Genomic DNA, 18,982 nt, shown 5'->3' with positions numbered 1-18,982 from the left:
TACTACTTTACTACTTAAATAATTTGAATTAAGAATTTTTTACAAATTTAAAACAGTGTTTGTAGAAATATTAACCCAGTATGTTGATATTCTAAAAACAACTGAATTAACTGAATTAATTAATTTTTAGTTGTAGTTATAAATAATAATTTTATTTTTTAATTATTTTAAATATTTTAATAATGTGAATTAAGACATTTTACAAGTTTAAACTAATTTTTAGAAATACTAGCCCAGCATATTTATAGTCTAAAGCATTTTTAAAACATCTAACCTGGATTAGTTAATTTTTTTATTGTAATTATAAATATTAATTTATTTTTAATTATTTTGAAATTATTTAAATTATTATATAATTTGAATTAAGAAGTTTACAAGTTTGAAACAGTGCTTTTAGAAATATTATCCCAGTATACTGATATTCTAAAAAACATTTTTTAAACATTTAAATGAATTCATTAATTTTATAGTTGCAATTATAAATATTAATTAATTTTTTAAATTATTTTTAAATTAAATATTAGCCCAGTATATTGATATTCTAAAAACATTTTTAGACATCTAACCTGAATTAATTTGTATTTGTAATTATAAATATGAATTTATTTTTAATATTTTAAAATTATTTTAATTACTTAAATATTTTGAATTAAGACATTTTTGCAAGTTTAAATTCTTTTTAATATATTTATATTCTAAAAGCATTTTTTAAACATCTAATCTGAATTAATTAATTTTTTGTTATAATTATAAATATTAATTTATTTTTAATTTATTAATGAATAAATTAATAAATTATAAATTATAAATACATTTATTTATTATTATTACTTAATTTAAATTAAGACATTTTATCACATTTAAAACAGTGTTTTTAGAAATTAGCCCAGTATATTGATATTCTAAAAACAATTTTTTTTGCACATTTAACCTGAACTCATGTAAATAATTAAAACTTTTTCAATTTCTATTTTCAGCCTTGGTAGGAGCATCTCTTTAAATTTTTAACTCATTATGCTTTTAAAGAAATTTCAGATTGAAAAACTCATACAGGCATGCATTAATGGGATATTCAGCATTCATAATGTAATTTTTTCATAATTCATTTCATGTTTTATTCTCTGCCCGCTCAGGCTTTCCTCTGAATGTGCTTTGCCTGCTGCCTCACTTGGTGCAACACTTCGGTAGCCCTACGCAGTTTTGTAAAGAAAGTGCTGAGAGGATCGCACAGGTCTGCCCTGCCTCCTATTCTCTACACACTCATGTTTGAAACACACCCTGCACTTCACTGACATTTACACCTGAATGTGAAAACAAACTTGACTCATTCTCACTACCTAATCCTGCATTATATCCAACTTCAGAAGTGTTTTTGCTCCCTTATTTAGAACAAAATGTCAGTCAGTAGTAGCACACACATATAAGTGTATATGGTAACACAACTGACCACAATAATTAAAATATTCTTAATATTTTAGACTGTCAATTTGACTGTTCAAGGTGTGTTTTCTAGGTGTGTCTGGAGGAGAAAGACAAGAACACTAAACTGTCTCACCTAGCTCATGTGATGACACTGTACAAGACTCGTTCTTACACCAGAGACCCCTTCTCGTGGGTTAACGTGGTTTGCCGCTACCTGCACGAGGCCTTTTCGGACATCACACTCAGTCTGGTGACATATATGGCTGAGGTAAGCTGTCCTGAGGCTTAAAAGTACAAATATATGATAGACATGAGCACAAAAGAGCATCCTTTTAATACCAACTCTCTTCATAGTTGCTAGATAAAGGATTACCCGGCATGCAACAGCCCCTGCTGCAGATCATCTACAGCCTGCTGAGCCACATGGATTTGGCAGGAATTCAGGTCAAACCTTTCAACGTAGAGGTGCTAAAGACCATCGAGAAATTTGTACAGGTGAGATCCTTCTTCTGAACCACTTGGTCATTTGTAAGAATTTCAATCTCATTTGTCATACCAATGTGTGTGTCTTCTAGACGGTTCACTGGAAGGAAGCTCTGAACATTTTGAAGCTGGTTGTTTCCCGTTCGGCCAGCCTATCCCTGCCATCCTACGCCCATGGTGACCTAGCCCACCTGGAGGTTAGCCGCATGATGTGGGACGGCTCATCTAAAGCCCTGCCAGGAAAGACACTGGAATTCCATTTCGACATATCCGAGGTACTTTACACAGTTTACACAATACATTTTGTTGTTCAGTTGTTCACGTTCATGTTTTTTTCCTTTGCTGTAGGCTAAAACAACATTTATGCTTTTGAAACTATCAGTTTTCAGTTAGATTATACACCACAGGTTCTCTGACTCATTCACCTCTTCAGGTGTGGCCGTGTTGTTGTTTTTGAACAAGCATTTGTTATCAGATCCCTTGAAGGGCGCAGCCTCTTTTCCTTTGTTTTTGGCACATTTTAGGGCGAAGGGAAGTCGCTCAGGTTCTCAGCTCGCTTTCAGATGGAGAAATGGGGATAATAGTTGACGGAAGTTTGGGGAGATGTGTTTTGACTGCATTTTGATTAATAACGCTCAGAATGAAGTGAGATCCTGCTTTTTGTAGGGTTTCAACAGCAGTCTAATGAACAAAAGGATGTGATGTTAGACTGTATAGAGCAAGTTAAGAAAGAGTGACTGCTTTTTGTGTCATGTTTGACACTGAATAGGTCAAAGAATGTAAAACCTAAACAATCTCTTCGATTTCAGGATTATATTCATTGCATGTAATATGACAACTGATCTGGAACAAGCAAGTTAATAATAAATGGAGAAAGATATCTCTTTGCATTTCCATTCACTTTTGTAGTGGTGCAGGAACTACCAGAAGTGCTGCTTTCTCCAAATATAACAAAGACCTCCTTGCAGCCAACTTTGTGTATGATTGCCCTCTTGTGGCTTCATGTGCAACTACAGGAAACCCTCAGTTCCTAGAATTGAGTCCTTGCCTCTGGTCCACCCTGATGAAAGCATTGATATCCTGTCCAGATGTGGCTTGTGCACAATGATAAGGAGTTCAGCAATTAGGCTGTTTTTCCACACATGCTTGTTTATCTACAGGAAGGCTGTGAGTCATGGGTAGTGTGAGTCTGTGAAGAGCCTGTTCTTGTGCTGGCATGCTCATTTTGTGTAGGAGGATGCATGTCTATGTTGAGTCTATACTGTAAAATATGTTTGTTTTTGAATGAGTGACATATGTATTGTGTGCATGTGTGTTTGTGTCCAGACACCGGTTATTGGCCGCAGATATGACGACCTGCAGGGATCAGGAGGGAGAGATGGGAAAGCCCGGGCGATCGCAGTGACTCGTAGCACATCCTCTACCTCTTCAGGGTCCAATTCAAACACCGTCCTGGTGCCAGTCAGCTGGAAACGGCCACAGTCATCACAGGTGAGAAACATTTCATGTTGATCGTATTAGTCATTCTTTTGGGCTGCTTTAAACGGTGTCTTTTAACTTCCTATTTGTACTTGATGACATCAAATCTGCTTTTTCAACTGGTATTTTCCTTTTGTTCAACAGAAGCGAACAAGAGAGAAGCTAGTGAATGTTCTGTCACTCTGCGGACAGGAAGTTGGCCTCACCAAGAACCCATCTGTAAGTTATTTGACACTTATCACTTTGATCTCATAGAATGCAGCAATAAGAGTTTAAATCTATGTTGATATTATATTAATAAAAGCCCTGAGCATTCTGCACCTAGTGCCATAACAAAAAAGGCATCTTAATAATTGAACCATTGCTTTCTCAGGTGATCTTCTCATCCTGTGGTGATCTGGACCTCATGGAGCATCAGCCCAGTCAGGTGTCCTCTGAGGATGGGACCCGGGAGGACACCCTGGATGATACCACATCAGAGCAGCAGTTCAGAGTCTTCAGGGACTTTGACTTCCTGGATGTGGAGCTGGAAGATGGAGAGGTGAGTAGAAAATCTGACAACACATTTATAAGGATTTCTATTTCAAATATATGCTGTCCTTTGAACTTTTACACACACATACAGTTAAAGTCAAAAGTTTACACACACCTTGCAGAATCTGCAAAATGTTAATTATTTTACCAAAATAAGAGAGATCATACAAAATGCATGTTTTTTTTTTATGTAGTGCTGACCTGAATAAGACATTTTACATAAAAGACGTTTACATATAGTCCACACGAGAAAATAACAGTTGAATTTATAAAACTGACCCTGTTCAAAAGTTTCCATACACATGATTCTTAATACTGTGTTGTTACCTGAATAATCTATTTATTTTTTTTATTATAATTATTATTATTATTATCATTTTTTATTTAGTGATAGTTGTTTATAAGTCCCTTGTTTGTCCTGAACAGTTAAACTGCCTGCTGTTCTTCAAAAAAAGTCCTTTAGGTCCCACAAACGTTGTTTTTTTGGAAACCAAAGGATTAATAATGCATTAGTAATGCAGGAAACACAATGCATTAATAGCCGGGGGTGAAAACATTTTGAAATTGAAGATCAGGGTAAATTTAACTTATTTTGTCTTCTGGGAAACAAGTATCTTCTGTAGGTTCTGAAGTGCAGTACTAAATGGAAAAAAGATATTTAGGCAAAATTAGAAAAATGTACACACTTATTCCTTTCAAAAGTTTTCACCCCCTGGCTCTTAATGCATTGTTTTCCTTCTGGAGCATCAGTAAGTGTTTGAACCTTCTGTAATAGTTGCATATGAGTCCCTTAGTTGTCCTCAGTGTGAAAAGATGGATCTCAAAATCATACAGTCATTGTTGGATTTGTGGGACCTTAAGGATTTTTCTGAAGAACAGCAGGCAGTTTAACTGTTTAGGACAAACTAGGGACTCATGAACAACTATCACTAAACAAAAAGACACAGCTGTGGATCATTCGGGTAACAACACAGTATTAAGAATCAAGGTTATTTAAATTTTTGAACGGGTAATTTTTATAAATTCAACTATTATTTTCTCTTGTAGGCTATATGTAAACATTTTTTTTGTAAAATATCTTATTCAGGTCAGTACTAAATAAAAATAACATGCAGTTTGTATGATTCCTCTTATTTTGGTAAAATAATTAATATTTTGCAGATTCAACAAGGTGTATGTAAACTCAATATATAACTAGAACTGCTAAAATGTTTTTTTTTTTTTTTTTTAAATGCTTGACTATCTCTGTAGGATATCTGTCTCTAACAAATACATTTGCAAACTAAGATTCCTTCTCTTTCCTTTAAAATTATTTTAGTTAATGTTAATTGGATGTCATGTGAATAAATTTGTTTCCACTAGTTTCTTTCTTAATCAAATCGTTACGTGGAAACAGAACTGAAGCCAGAATTAAATCACTGAATTAAATTAAGTTCAAATTCCCGTTCCTACTAACAAAAACCCAATGTCTTCGTCTTTCAGCTTTATTTCCTTATTATTTTAGCTATTTCATTTATGTTCTCTCTGGATAATGAGATAACACTTTAGCTGATCAAAAACTGCCTGACTAATTTGGCCATTGCTTTTCCTCCGGTCTTTCTCACTGTGTGGCTAACACTCTCTCTCTTTCTCTCCTGTGCTGCCATAGGAGCTGCAGGTAAGAACAGCTGTGTTAGCGTGTGACATAGAGGATGGCTGAGATCATGTTTCCATACCTAAATGATGTATGTCAGTCATGTAGGCTCTCATCTGTCATAGGCTGTTGTGGTTAAAGAGATTTTTTTTTCTTTATGTGTTTAATATATGGATGTCATATTACATACTGTAGAAATGCATGTTAGCAGCATCTCATGGCAACATTTTTGTTTCATTCACATTAAATCATTCCTCAGATTGTTTTCAATACTTATAGAGAAAATTGAAGGTGTAGGATTGTTAAACGCAACTTTCTTTTTGTTGTGTTTTGCTTTGTTTCTCCTAAACTACAAACAAACTTTATTTTTGCAAATTCAGAAACGTTTACAGATATTGGTCTATTGTGTTTATTATATGTTTGCATGTGTTCTTCATTTTTGCATGATTAATTAGAAGTGTGTTATGTCTACTCCCTTGGGCTGAAGAGGCCAGAATAGTTTACACCCAACCTCAACTCATGCTTAAGTATACAGCTGTTAAATCAGTGCGGTGTGTTTGTTTTAATAGGGTGAGAGTATGGATAACTTTAACTGGGGAGTGCGTCGGCGCTCTCTGGACAGCACAGATCTGACTGAGCTCCTGGAGGAAAGCCAGCACTCTGACATCACCCCCTGCATCGGCCTACACGACACCCACCAGGACTCCGATGACTCCTCTGAGGAAGAGTCCAATTCCACCAGCCAAAGCCTCTCCCACTCTCAACTAGTATGTCTATCTATCTATCTATCTATCTATCTATCTATATTTTTGCCACATTATCTACCAACCTACCTGACTGTCTGTCATTCTATTTGTGACCCTGGACCACAAAACCAGTCTTAAGTAGCACGGGTATATTCGTAGCAATAGCCAAAAATACATTGTATGGGTCAAAATTATTGATTTTTCTTTTATGCCAAAAATCATTATAATATTAAGTAAAGATCATGTTCCATGAAGATATTTTGTAAATTTCCTACCGTAAATATATCAAAACTTAATTTTTGTTTAGTAATATGCATTGCGAAGAACTTCTTTTGGACAACTTGAAAGGCAATTTTCTCATGACAGATTCCAGATTTTCAAACAGTTGTATATCAACCAAATCCTAACAATCCTATCTTAACAAGCTATAACATCAATTGAAAGCTTATTTATTCAACTTTCAGATGATATATAAATCTCAGTTTCAAAAAATTGACCCTTATGACTGGTTTTGTTGTCTGTTTTAGCTTGATGGTAGTTTTCTAAAACTGGGCATTTTCTGATTTCAGACCATGAACCTCTCCCCCTCAGAGGACACCAATCATACAGACTCTTTGTCCACTTCCTACGACACCACATCAGCTGACCCAAATTCTCTTAATGCTGCTACACCTTGCTTGGGAACATCACTACCAGATGACCACATCATGCCGCCTGTATGTTTAAAATTACATTAAGCCCATTACAACTTATTCTATAAGGGTCCAAATAGCACCAAACCTAGATGTACTTCATCATGCATTTTGAAGATATTACTGGCATGTGTACTAACGTTCACATTTTTTATACATTTTGTATAAAATTAAAGGATTATTACACTTCCAGAATAAGAATTTCCTGATAATTTACTCACCCCGATGTCGATCCAAGATGTTCATGACTTTCTTTCTTAAGTCGAAAAGAAATTAAGGTTTTTTGATTAAAACATTCCAGGATTTTTTCCATATAGTGGACTTCAGTGGGGCTTAACGGGTTGAAGGTCCAGCTTCTACATGATCCCAGCCGAGGAATAAGTTTCTTATTTAGCGAAACGATTGCCCATTTTCTAAAAAAAATTAAAATGTATATACTTTTTAACCACAAATGTTCGTCTTGCACTAGCTCATCACATAATCACGTATGCAAGGTCACGTGCGGTTAGTTCTTCATCTGTGTACTTTAAAATGTTCATCTCATTTTCTCCTCCAACTTCGAAATTGTCCAGCATCATTGTCCAGCAACATTTATGGTTAAAAAGTATATAAATTTGAATAATTTTTTTTTTTAGAAAATGACATTGTTTTGCTAGATAAGACCCTTATTCCTCGGCTGGAATCATGTAGAGCCCTTCGAAGCTGCACTGAATCTGCAATTTGGACCGTCAATCTGTTGGGCACCACTATATTTTTCCATATAGTCTATTATATGAAGAAAAATCCTGGAATAACTCTGTAACTGTAAATAATTTCTCATCTGTTGAGTTGACCTCTAAGATGGAGTCTGCAACAGTAAGAACAAAAACATTGAGGAAAGCAGATCACCAGTGACCTTCTCTCATCTACTAAGGTTTTACCAGAAGACGAGGAGTCGAATGTCCAAGAGGACGACCTGGCATTCGGTGTGAATGAGCTGCCAGTGAGGTTTGACTGTGGCTCTAGCACTAATCTGGACCTTCCTGCAGAACAAAACCGAGCTGGAATCCAGAACCCAAACTCCCTGCCCAGGTGAACACATCAGCACAGTTTCATAGCAGTAGACTGTTAACTGGCATGGTTATTGAAGGGTAACCTCCAATCTTCCGGTTTCAACAGCTACCATTTTGGGGAGGACCGAGATGATCTGGATGAGCTGGGCTTTCCTCCTCCACCCTCCCCCTTTTTCTCTGCCATCTTGGCAGCATTTCAGCCCACGGTGTGTGACGATGCTGAAGAAGCCTGGCGGAGTCACATTAACCAGCTGTTGTGCGATACGGATGGGTCTTGCGCCGTCTACACCTTCCACATCTTCTCCACAATGTTTCAGGTAAAGTATCCTTTACACGTACACAGTCGTGTTTGAAAACGTCCATACATATAAGTAGGTTTTAGCATTCTTAAAATGTATTTTTCTTTACAGAACATGCAAAATAAGTTCTGCTCCTTGACCAGCGATGCTGCCGGTTACCTTGGAGATGGCCTGAGGGGAATAGGGTCAAAATTTGTGCAGTCATCAGAGATGTTGGCCTTATGCTCAGACTGTCCCACGCTGTATGTGGACGCAGAAACGGTCAGTGGATGTTTAAAGTTGATTACATAAAGCTGTGTTTCAGGCACCTAACCTAACAAATAATTATGAACAAACAGTCAAAAGCTTTTTTTTATACCAGGTCTTGACTGTTCTCTTGTAGATTGTTTCTTATGGGCTTCTAGAGAAGATGAAGTTCAGTGTTCTTGAGCTGCAGGAGTATCTGGACACATATAACACCCGGGAGGAAGCAGTTGTCTCAGTAAGTCATTCTAGCCTGCTAAACTCTTGCGTAGTAGTTTGCACTACAGAAAGAGCTCCAAATCATGCGACTTACTAGAGGTCCGCCAGTACTTTTTTAAGTGTCTTCTCCTCTTTCAACAGTGGTTGCAAAACTGCAAGGCCACATTTCCAAGGTATCCTGATGATGGTGTGATCACCTGTCAGCCTGGAGACTCTGAAGAGAAGGTGAAAATAACCATATATGGCCTTTAAAACGAGCTCTTTCATCTTACCACTGTTTACATGATTGAATGTTCATAATATGTACACAGTAGTTCCTGTTAAATCTGTACATATTATGTTATTCAGTGAGTCATATACACTACCATTCAAAAGTTTTGGGTTGATTAAATTTTTTTTTTTTTTTTTTTAAATATGATGCTCCCCAAGGCTGCATTTATTTGATAAAAAAACAGTAAAAACAGTAATATTGTGAAATATTATTACAACTTAAAATAAGAGTTTTTTATTTTAATGTTTTAAAATGCAATTTATTCCTGTGATGCAAAGCTGAATTTCCAGCAGCCATTACTTCAGTCTTCAGTGTCACATGATTTTATTATTTATTAGCATTTATTATCAATGCTGAAAACAGTTGCATACAAAATACACAATATTTTTTTCAGAATGATGCATTTTTGATTAATAGAAATTTCAAAAGCATTCATTTAAAATAGAATTCTTTTGTAATGCTTTTATTGTCACTTTTGATCAATTTAATGCATCCTTGCTGAACAGAAGAATTAATTTCTTACTGACCCCAACCATTTAAATGGTAGTGTATTTATCAATGCAGTATTTAATGTAATATTTCCTCACTCTTCTTTTTCTTGTTGCTCTGTGCGCCTTTTCTTCATCCTCTGCATGATTTATATGGCTTGGGTTCTTGGGTTGAATGCGACTGGCACTAATCCTCTAATTATGTGAATGGGATTTCTAAGCATAGTGGCACAGTCTCACGGATTGCATGCTGGGTATTAATGCTGTCTGTTTCTCCCTTCTCAACTCTTTCCTATTTTATGACATGCTCTGCAGCAAATGGAAACTCTGGCTGTAAGTTTCAAACTAAAAACCGTTCTCTTATTCATCTGTTCGAGCGAGTGGTGTGTGTTTGCAGCTTTATAGTTTACTACATGCATTCAGTTCAGTTTACCTGCCAGCTTTTATTTGTTTTATTTGCATGATCTTTAACAATCTTATCCTGAATAAACACTTTAAAGATCATGTAAATGACTTAAACAGTATTCTCATTCTTGAAGACTACAGAAGTAGTTTTTGTGAAACAAACTATGGATGTTAGAATTGTGTATTTACTATTTGTGGCTGTGAATATGTATGATTCTTTTATTATGTCATGTGACTGATGTATCTTTATCATCCACAGCAATTGGAGTTGTGTCAGCGACTCTACAAACTTCACTTCCAGCTGCTTCTGTTGTTCCAGTCCTATTGTAAACTCATTGGACAAGTGAACACCATTAGCTCTGTGCCAGAGGTACATAATACACCCATTACCTTGCTGATACCCCTAATCTCTTTTTGGTTGATTTAATTATAACTAAAATTGATTTTATTTTCTGTAATGTGAGTATTGTTTAAATGAGCCTGAAAAATTCATTTGGCTGACTATAAAAAAGTAGCCACTAGCTGGTTGAATTGTTTTGTTGAGTTAAAACACTGAGTTTTCAATCTGTAGCTGTGGAACATGTCGCGTGAGCTGAGCGATCTGAAGAACTGCCTGCGGCTTGCAGAAGCCTCATTAGGTGGTGATCTAGAGGACCGGCAAAGGCACGGCTCCCAGCCCATCTTCCCTAGCTCGGAGGCAGCTGTACAGGCCATCCTGGAGTGCTTGAACAACAACGAGTTCTCTATGGCCATCCGCTACACTCAAGAGTGCAGGTGAGATATGACACCACTAGGGGGAGACAAAACTCTGTTTAATGAGTAGTATGCATTTAGTTTAAAAAATCTTAAAGGGAGAGTTCACCCCAAAATTTAAGTTCTATCATTAATTACTCACCCACATCATTCCAAACCCATAAGAACTCATCTTTGGAACACAAATTAAGATATTTTTGATGAAATCCAATAGCTTCCTGACCACGTTCAAGGCATAGAAAGGTAGTAAGGACATTGTTAAAATAGTCCATGTGACATCAGTGGTTCAACCTTAATTTTATGAAGCTACGAGAATACTTTTTGTGCATAAAGAAAAAAAGAACAACTTTATTTAACAATGTCTACTTTTCCATGTCAGCCTTTGACGTGCGTTCACGAGAGTACTGGGCCTTGAACCTGGTACTGTAGTTTCTTTGCTGTCTATGCAGGATTAGAAAGCTCTCAGATTTTATCAAACATATCTTAATTTGTCTTCTGAAGATGAACCAAGGTCTTACGATTTCGGAAAGATGTGAGGATGAGTAATTAATGACAGAATTTTCATTTTTGGGTGAGCTATCCCTTAATATTTTGCACACATCCAACAATAAAAATATATGGTTATGTCCATTTTTCTGACTCTGGCTTTACTTTATTTAATGTTTTTAAAATATGGAATGTGTTCCAAGGAGTCTGTATAAAATCTGTTTTAATTGAGATTTGGATATGTTACTAATTTGTTTTGTAAGTTTAGTTTTTGTTCTTCATTTTTATTTTATTTTATTTTATATTATTTTAGTATTTTCTGACTTAGTTTTAATGTACAAACTATTTAAAAATGTTTAACATCTTTTATTTTCTTAGCACAGTCTAGTGTTACTGCTACAGTTTCAAGTGACATTTTTGTTTAATAAAGATGTTTCAATTTTTGTAATGTACCATGTATCAGAAACTAAAATTAATTTGTAGTCATTTTTACTTAGTTGTTAGTAATGGAAATGTACAGGAGGTCAAAAGAATCTGCACAATGTAAATTATTTTACCAAAAGAAGAGGGATCATACAAAATGCATGGCATTTTTCATTTAGTACTGACCTGAATAATTTATTTCACATAAAAGATGTTTACATATAGTCCACAAAAGGAAATGAGGGACTCGTATACAACTATTACAGAAGGTGGGGGGGTGAAAACTTTTTGAATTTTTCTGGGAAACATGTAAGTCTCTTCTGTAGCTTCTGAAGGGCAGTACTAAATGAAAAAAAGATATTTGGGAAAAATAAGAAAAATGTACACATCTTTATTCTGTTCAAAAGTTTTCACCCCCAGGCTCTTAATGCATTGTGTTTCCTTCTGGAGCGTCAGTGAGCATTTGAACCTTCTGTAATAGTTGCATACGAGTCCCTTAGTTGTCCTCAGTGTGAAAAGATGGATCTCAAAAAATAATAATAATAAATATAACTTTCTATTACTTTTTAGACGATTGTGGCCAAATGACATTTTCGGTGGCAGCTCAGAGGACGAGATCCAGACTCTCCTCAACGTCTACTTCCGCCACCAAACTCTGGGCCAAACTGGCACATTTGCCCTGGTCGGCTCGAACAAGGACATGTCAGAGGTCTGCACGAAGATCATGGAGCTCAACGGAGAGATCCGGGACATGATCCGCCGCGCTCAGGGGTACCAGGTAATCTCATCCAGCCTCCTAGACTCCAGCGTGTCCGGCGTGAGTCTCTGACAGGAAGCCTGCAGCACCCCAGACCAGTCCTGGCCTGGACCGCCCGACCACTGGATTCCTCCATAGTGACCCAACCTCTCCTACGCCAGCCCTCATCCCACGACCCTCCTCCACTCCTGCCACCCGCCCCAGGCCAGATCCAGTGTGACGTTTGGGAGTGCTGCCACCCTTTTGAGGGTGTAACTCATAAACTTGTGCCCTTCCTAGGGAAACTTGCACGAGCATCCTTGACTGTACTGAACAGGAAGGGGCTCCTGAGAGTGAGCGTGTCCTCAGGTCCTCAAATGTGCAGCAATAATGGAGAAACGGAGCTGCTCCTGCGAGATTCCTTGGATTGAGTCACTCAAAACGCATCTTTTAATTATTGCACTATGTTGACATTTTCATGTCATAAACCATGAGAAGAAAAAAAATCCTGTTTGCTACTGAGAGCAATGCTGCATTTTTGGAAAGGAAGCACCCAAGTGAGAACGTCCACTTGGTTTGCTTGTAAACGTGGGGAATGTGCAATGATGGATCATTGAAACGGATGCCTTTCTACTGTACCTGTTCAAGAATGTCTTTAAAAGCAGGACGTGCTGCGAAACTGAAGATGGGATGACACAGGATACTGTTTGTATGTCTTCGCTCATCGTCACGATACTCGTAACTGTTTAAAGCTGAGAGCTTTTGTCTTCGTGAACCTGTTTATCACTGGCGTACCGCTAAATATCAGCCTCCGCACCTGCACATAAAGACACAAACACGCTGACATTCAGCGATTTGTTCAAGCTACTACTGCTGAAGCTGATTCTACTTCAAAGTGCTGATATGAGATTGTTTGGCCGGGTTTCAATCGACGTCCTGCGCTCCACCGTACACAGGCTCTCACGTTTAGGGTAAATTTGTATTTAAGAAATCAGTGTGTTGAACATAGTTTTTCGAAATTGTTCTTTGTCAGTTGCCAAGCATGCATTATTGTATTTATTAAAAGTTGTATTTTATTAAAACGTTATTTGTATAAAGTGGAAAAGGGAGGCATCACGTGGAGATTAGTGTTTGTCACTAGTGCATGCCTAGAGAGATTGCACATTGTAAAGCCTCTTTGGGAAAATTGTCATTGTTTTTTCCCCCCTCTGTGTAAATACTTAAAGCTTTTGTGAAGTAAATTGTGCTTTCTTCATGTTGAGATTCTCCAGTTTGTTGTTGCGGTTCTTCTGGCATCTGCGGAATCCAAGAGAAGGAGGGATGTTGCACTGGATGCAAGGTGCACTAACAAAGACATTTGTTTTCAATTAGAGTTTGATTTTAGGAGGGGCAAAATATGATCAAAACATGGAAAAACAGGAAAGATATTTTGAGAAAGATGCATTTGCCAAGAAAAATGTTTTGGACTCTTTTGACTTCAATTGCATGGGGAAAAAAAAAAAAAAAAAAAAAAAAAAAAGCATTCTTCAAAACACAATTGAAGTCAAAAGTTTACATATACCTTGATGAATCTGCAAAATGTTAGTTGTTTTACCAAAATAAGAGGGATCATACAAAATGCATGTTATTTTTTAGCATCAGTTCCTATTAATGTAAGTAAATTGGAACCAAACCAGTTTAGCTAGAAGTGCTTTACAAAATCCTTTCATTCAACATTCATTTTCGGGTGAACTACCCAATCCTAAAGCGGAAATGTTCACACTGACAGCAGTATTATGCTGCAATACTTTATTGGTTTTTATTAATTTATACATTAGAATACAAAAATACAACACATTCCACCCAACACATCACTTTAGCCACCAATGCAGATTCTAAAACTCATTTATAGACCTGAACAATCAGACTATGTACTTGAAACTGTAGATGGTGTCACAGGAAAGGCCTTTGCCCTTGCAGCGGCCACACAGATCCTGGCGGTGAGGACGGCGCATGTCAATGTGCCTCTGCTTCCGTTCACAGCAGCAGCGAGTCTTGCAGCAAACCTGGTGAAACACGACATTGTTAAACATTACAAAAAAAAAAAAAAAAAAAAAAAAAAAAAAAAAAAAAAGTTTCAAATATGCATTTGCCATGCCAAATCACACCTGGCACTGAATGGACTCCACCCTATACGGATTCAGTCCCACCTGGCACTTCCTGCAGTGCTGCTTGAAGTACACCTGAGAAAACAGCATTTGATTAGGTTTAAGTTTTAATTCCAAGTTTGAAAGTCAATGCGTTTTACCTTGGAGGTTCCCGAGATGCACCAAACGAACGCACTTTCCCATCGAATATTGCACTTGCTGCAGTGATAAAATCCATATTTCTGCTCCAGAAACTAAACAAGAATAAGTAGTTAGAATTCTCACGATCCATTTATAAACAAAAAGAAAAAAGGGGAAATTAATTAATTAATTTTAGGATCGCACTACAAATGGTTTTAGCCAAAACGCCAGTTGACAAACCACAACCAATCAGAAGCTGCTTCAGTGTTTACCTTATTAAATACTCATGACACCGAGTTGAATGCATGACCAAATATATATTTAAATTTAAAAAAAAAAAAAAAAAAAAAAATTATATTATATTATATTATATTATATAATATAATATAATATAATATAATATATTATATATATATATATATATATATATATATATATATATATATATATATATGAATAACTGCACTTTTCTTCACTTTTGCAAGCCTCAAATTGCGAAAGAAAAAAATATATATAATAATTATAATAATAATAATAATAATAATAATAATAATAATAATAATAATACCATAGCGAAACATGTCATTAGAAGTCTAGTACTCATGAATTGTATTCACCCAATCAGCATTGAGCGTTAACGATTACTTGCATATTTATGAGGTCAGCTTTCATTGCGCGATTAACCAAGTGAAGAGACAGGTTACCTACCTACCTACTATTCATTACTAACCTAAAACTTAACATAACTTACGGTTACAACAAACCATAGTAAATTAGGGAAAATTCGTGGTTGCCATGGTAATTTATCCACAACAAACCTGGAAGTTTGACCGTTTATTTCGTTGAATCACCGACTTCCCCTGCAGTGATTCGTTGTGTGTGGTTTCATCCTGTTTACACTTCTCCTCGTCGTCTTCCGTCTCGCTGTCCGTCTTCTTGCTCTCGTCCCCTCCATCGTCCTTACTTTCACCGGCAGTCGTGGATAAGGAGAAAATCCTGCGGTCGAAGACCGGAGAGTAGATGGCGACTGGGCGGGAAAAGCGCACGGAGTTGACAGGTGTGCTAGGCAGGTTGTCTTTCAGCGGGCTGATGGACGGCGTCCTCGGTAAGTCCCATTTATCATCGCGGTAAAACAGAGTTTTGGGCCCAAGCGAGCACTGGACAGTGGCATCTACCTTTGGGTTGACCTGCACACCGAATTCTCTAGTGTTGGCCTTGCGGAGGCGCGGCGTTAAGTTCGGGTTCACTTGAGATAATATGGCTTTTAACTGCGCACGCTTATAAACGTCGAAATAATCGGTGGCATCTGGCGCGACATACAAATTGTTTCCCTTTTTGTTCCAGTTCTGGTGCTTAAATTTCCCATTGCCGGGGTAAAAGGGGAAATAGCCAGGATAGCCTCCACAGTTGTAAGGTGGAATGAGAAACTCCTCCATTGTGGTGTGATCAAGAGTGGAAACAATGGTGAATATTTATTTTCTTTTCGAGAACACGCCTTAATTGGCGCGAACTAATTAGCATTGATCACGTGTGGGCGTGGCTCAGGGAGGTATTAGCATGAGGCAAAGTTTTTATTATTGGAAATGAAAATATTACTACAGTTAAGAAGTATCAGGGGCATGAGGTAAATATCTCTCTGCATTTTTATTTATATTTAGCATTACAGTTGAAACTGCAATCGAGTATTTGACATGACAACTCAAGCCCTCGTTCCTCATTTATCCTGTTTTTATTTTTAAAATAGCAATTTTACACTGACATTATTTAGAGATGATCACTATGATGTTCTTATAACTGAGGGACACCATGTAATATTTGCAGTTTAAAAATTATTTATCACACCACAGAACAAGGTGTCATATATATATGAATGTGTTTATAAACATACACTACAAGTCAAAAGTTTTTGTACAGTAAGATTTTTAATGTTTTTTGAAAGATGTCTTTTCTGCTCATCAAGCCTGCATTTAATATTAAATATTAATATTTAATTTGAAATATTTCGACTATTTAAAATAACTGTTTTCTATTTAAATATATTTTAAAATGTAATTTATTCCTGTGATTTCAATGCTGAATTTTTAGCATCATTACTCCAGTCACATGACCCGTCAGAAATCATTCTAATATTCTGATTTGCTGCTCAAAATACATTTATCATTATTATTACCTTGAAAACAGCCGAGTAGAATTTTTTCAGGTTCAGAAAAACAGCATTTATCTGAAATAGAAAGCTTTTGTAACATTATAAATGTCTTTAACATCACTTTTTTAAATCAATTTAAAGCATCCTTTTTTAAAATATTGATAATATTAAACTGCAAATCAGTATATTAGAATGATTTCTGAAGGATCATGTGACACTGAAAGACTGGACTAATGATGCTGGAAATGTATCTTTAATCACAGGAATACATTACATTTTAAAATATATTCAAATAGAAAACAGTTATTAAATAATTGTAAAAATATTTCTGAATTGTATTGTTTTTGTTGTTCTTTGGATCAAATAAATGCAGGCTTGTTGAGCAGAAGAGACTTTAAAAAACATTAAAGGGGTCATCGGATGCCCATTTTCCACAAGTTGATATGATTCTTTAGGGTCTTAATGAAAATTCTCTAATATACTTTGATTAAAAATTCTCAATGGTTTTGTAAAACAACACCCTTTTTACCTTGTCAAAATGAGCTCAGCAAAAATCTCATTCTAAGGGGTTGTTCCTTTAAATGCAAATGAGCTCTGCTTGCCCTGCCCCTCTCTTCTTTCTGTGGAGAGACGATCTTGTTTACTTTAGCTGCGTTTAGCCGCTAAACTTGCTAACTACCACGTTATAAGGAAAGGCGATCGCAAAGATTCTTAAAAAAATGCTTAAACACACTTCTGCTGTAAGTGAAGGTGGATCATGAATGATTAGCGCGAACATACACGGATATATGTAGATCGGGAGCCGCATTCCCTTCACAAACAAACATAATCTACTGCATCTTCAGCTGCTCAGATGTCGGGAGTAAATGACGACCACTATGTTCATTATTACATCCAGCAACACAACACCTCAATCGCTCAATCAGAGATATATTCTTGTCTAATTTACATCCCTGGTTCGGCATCGAAAGAAGGAAAGTTACTGGACTGTGACTGCTGGTCTGAGGTACGAGCTCATGTCAATCAACTATCGCGGGAGCTGCCTCTGTCTGTGTGACGGCACACTGACAGGCATCTGAGAATGGCTCAATTTGAAAAGGGATATTATTTTTACAGATTAATTAAAAACCACTGCATGGATTTTTATCATTATAGGGTAGATTTGTACATACACTGCCAACACACATTAATGTTCTAACAACATGAAAAAGTAAACTTAGCATCCGATGACCCTTTTAAAAATCGTACTACTGGATTTTATTTTTTAATAAATAAATAACAAAAGGTGATTAGAATAGTGAAATCTTAAATTTTCTTTACATTTTAATCTAAAATCTTGATTAATTGCATGTAAATTGACAAAACCACATTACAGAATAGTCTTTTCTTTACTGACTCTTTTACTTAGTAGAGATTTGAATAGCAGTAATAATTTGTCCGGTATGTTGCTAGGCATTCAAATAAGTGGAGGGTAATAAAAGGCGATTTTAAAAGCCCCTGTGCCTCTGTTATGCACTTTATGAATGGCAAACAAAGAGAACTAAACCAAACTAGCTCAAGCTGCTCAATCTAGGTTGTATTATTTTTGTATGATGAGGAGGTTATTTCCTGTTTTGTTTTGTCAAGGTCATTTTAATTTTAATTTTAAAAGAAATCAGTTATTAACTGAACTGTACAATTGGATGTCTTCAAGCACTGTTAGTAACCATTTAGCAGACTAAATGATTCTTCAGTTCATGAATTAACCTTTGGATTCACCACCTCCACATACAGAGGAAGGCCTGACACAAATGTTTTTGACACAAATATGCGTCACTCTTCCATATTTAAGTAAGTTCAGTGCTCAGTGAGTGTGTTGTTTTTGTTCCAGCTGAAAGCACACTTTGGATTTGTTTGCCCTCTTTCTCCTCTTCTGTTCTCTCTTTCTATCCAGCCATGTCTATTTATAACTGTATCATCTGTACAGAATAAAATAATTTTGGCTATAAACATCAGAACATTTATGTCATTGCCATTCATTGCAATAGGGAAAATACATTATGCTTCACCAACCAACATAAATTCACACAAAACTGACCTTTAACAGGTGAATGACGAACAAGCCTTGCAGGGAAGTGCAGGACTCACACCAGTGATTTTTCCTCATCTGGATGGCACATGGTAGGGTGAGGTGTTGTAAAATAATATTTTGTAATATTTAGGTGT

General features: G+C 36.3%; 2 protein-coding genes across 2 annotated transcripts in view; one reads left to right on the top strand and one right to left on the bottom strand.

The window, feature by feature from the left end:
* fryb (furry homolog b (Drosophila)) overlaps positions 1 to 13,619 on the top strand; it is a 63,542-nt gene extending 49,923 nt beyond the window's left edge. Inside the window, 18 exon segments of the mRNA XM_051120535.1 lie at positions 1,134 to 1,231; positions 1,514 to 1,690; positions 1,777 to 1,917; positions 1,998 to 2,180; positions 3,232 to 3,396; positions 3,529 to 3,603; positions 3,758 to 3,925; positions 6,121 to 6,318; positions 6,867 to 7,013; positions 7,903 to 8,060; positions 8,148 to 8,358; positions 8,452 to 8,601; positions 8,723 to 8,821; positions 8,944 to 9,027; positions 9,877 to 9,894; positions 10,226 to 10,336; positions 10,538 to 10,740; positions 12,199 to 13,619. Of these exon segments, the coding sequence (XP_050976492.1) occupies positions 1,134 to 1,231; positions 1,514 to 1,690; positions 1,777 to 1,917; positions 1,998 to 2,180; positions 3,232 to 3,396; positions 3,529 to 3,603; positions 3,758 to 3,925; positions 6,121 to 6,318; positions 6,867 to 7,013; positions 7,903 to 8,060; positions 8,148 to 8,358; positions 8,452 to 8,601; positions 8,723 to 8,821; positions 8,944 to 9,027; positions 9,877 to 9,894; positions 10,226 to 10,336; positions 10,538 to 10,740; positions 12,199 to 12,457 (2,645 nt within the window). The 3' untranslated portion in view covers positions 12,458 to 13,619.
* A 503-nt stretch (positions 13,620 to 14,122) lies between these two features.
* Positions 14,123 to 16,096, bottom strand: zar1l (zygote arrest 1-like). Its single transcript, XM_051120536.1, has 4 exons — positions 15,450 to 16,096; positions 14,652 to 14,744; positions 14,512 to 14,586; positions 14,123 to 14,409 (listed from the first exon to the last, which is right to left on the bottom strand). The coding sequence occupies exons 1-4, from the start codon at positions 16,065 to 16,067 to the stop codon at positions 14,266 to 14,268; spliced, it is 930 nt and encodes a 309-aa protein (XP_050976493.1). The 5' UTR covers positions 16,068 to 16,096; the 3' UTR covers positions 14,123 to 14,265.
* Between the last annotated feature and the right edge of the window lie 2,886 nt (positions 16,097 to 18,982).

Source organism: Labeo rohita, chromosome 10 (assembly GCF_022985175.1).
Source record: "Labeo rohita strain BAU-BD-2019 chromosome 10, IGBB_LRoh.1.0, whole genome shotgun sequence".
Lineage (NCBI taxonomy): Eukaryota > Metazoa > Chordata > Actinopteri > Cypriniformes > Cyprinidae > Labeo > Labeo rohita.
Note: the sequence above shows the minus strand (reverse complement) of the source record. Positions and strands in the feature narration are given on the sequence as shown.

What these genes read in the sequence shown, in the direction of transcription:
- zar1l (XM_051120536.1), bottom strand. Translation starts at nt 16,067, where the DNA reads ATGGAGGAGTTTCTCATTCCACCTTACAACTGTGGAGGCTATCCTGGC. An exon ending in GCATCTCGGGAACCTCCAAG is followed by an intron (nt 14,587 to 14,651) that starts GTAAAACGCATT and finishes CTGTTTTCTCAG; the next exon opens with GTGTACTTCAAGCAGCACTG. An exon ending in TGGAGTCCATTCAGTGCCAG is followed by an intron (nt 14,410 to 14,511) that starts GTGTGATTTGGC and finishes GTGTTTCACCAG; the next exon opens with GTTTGCTGCAAGACTCGCTG.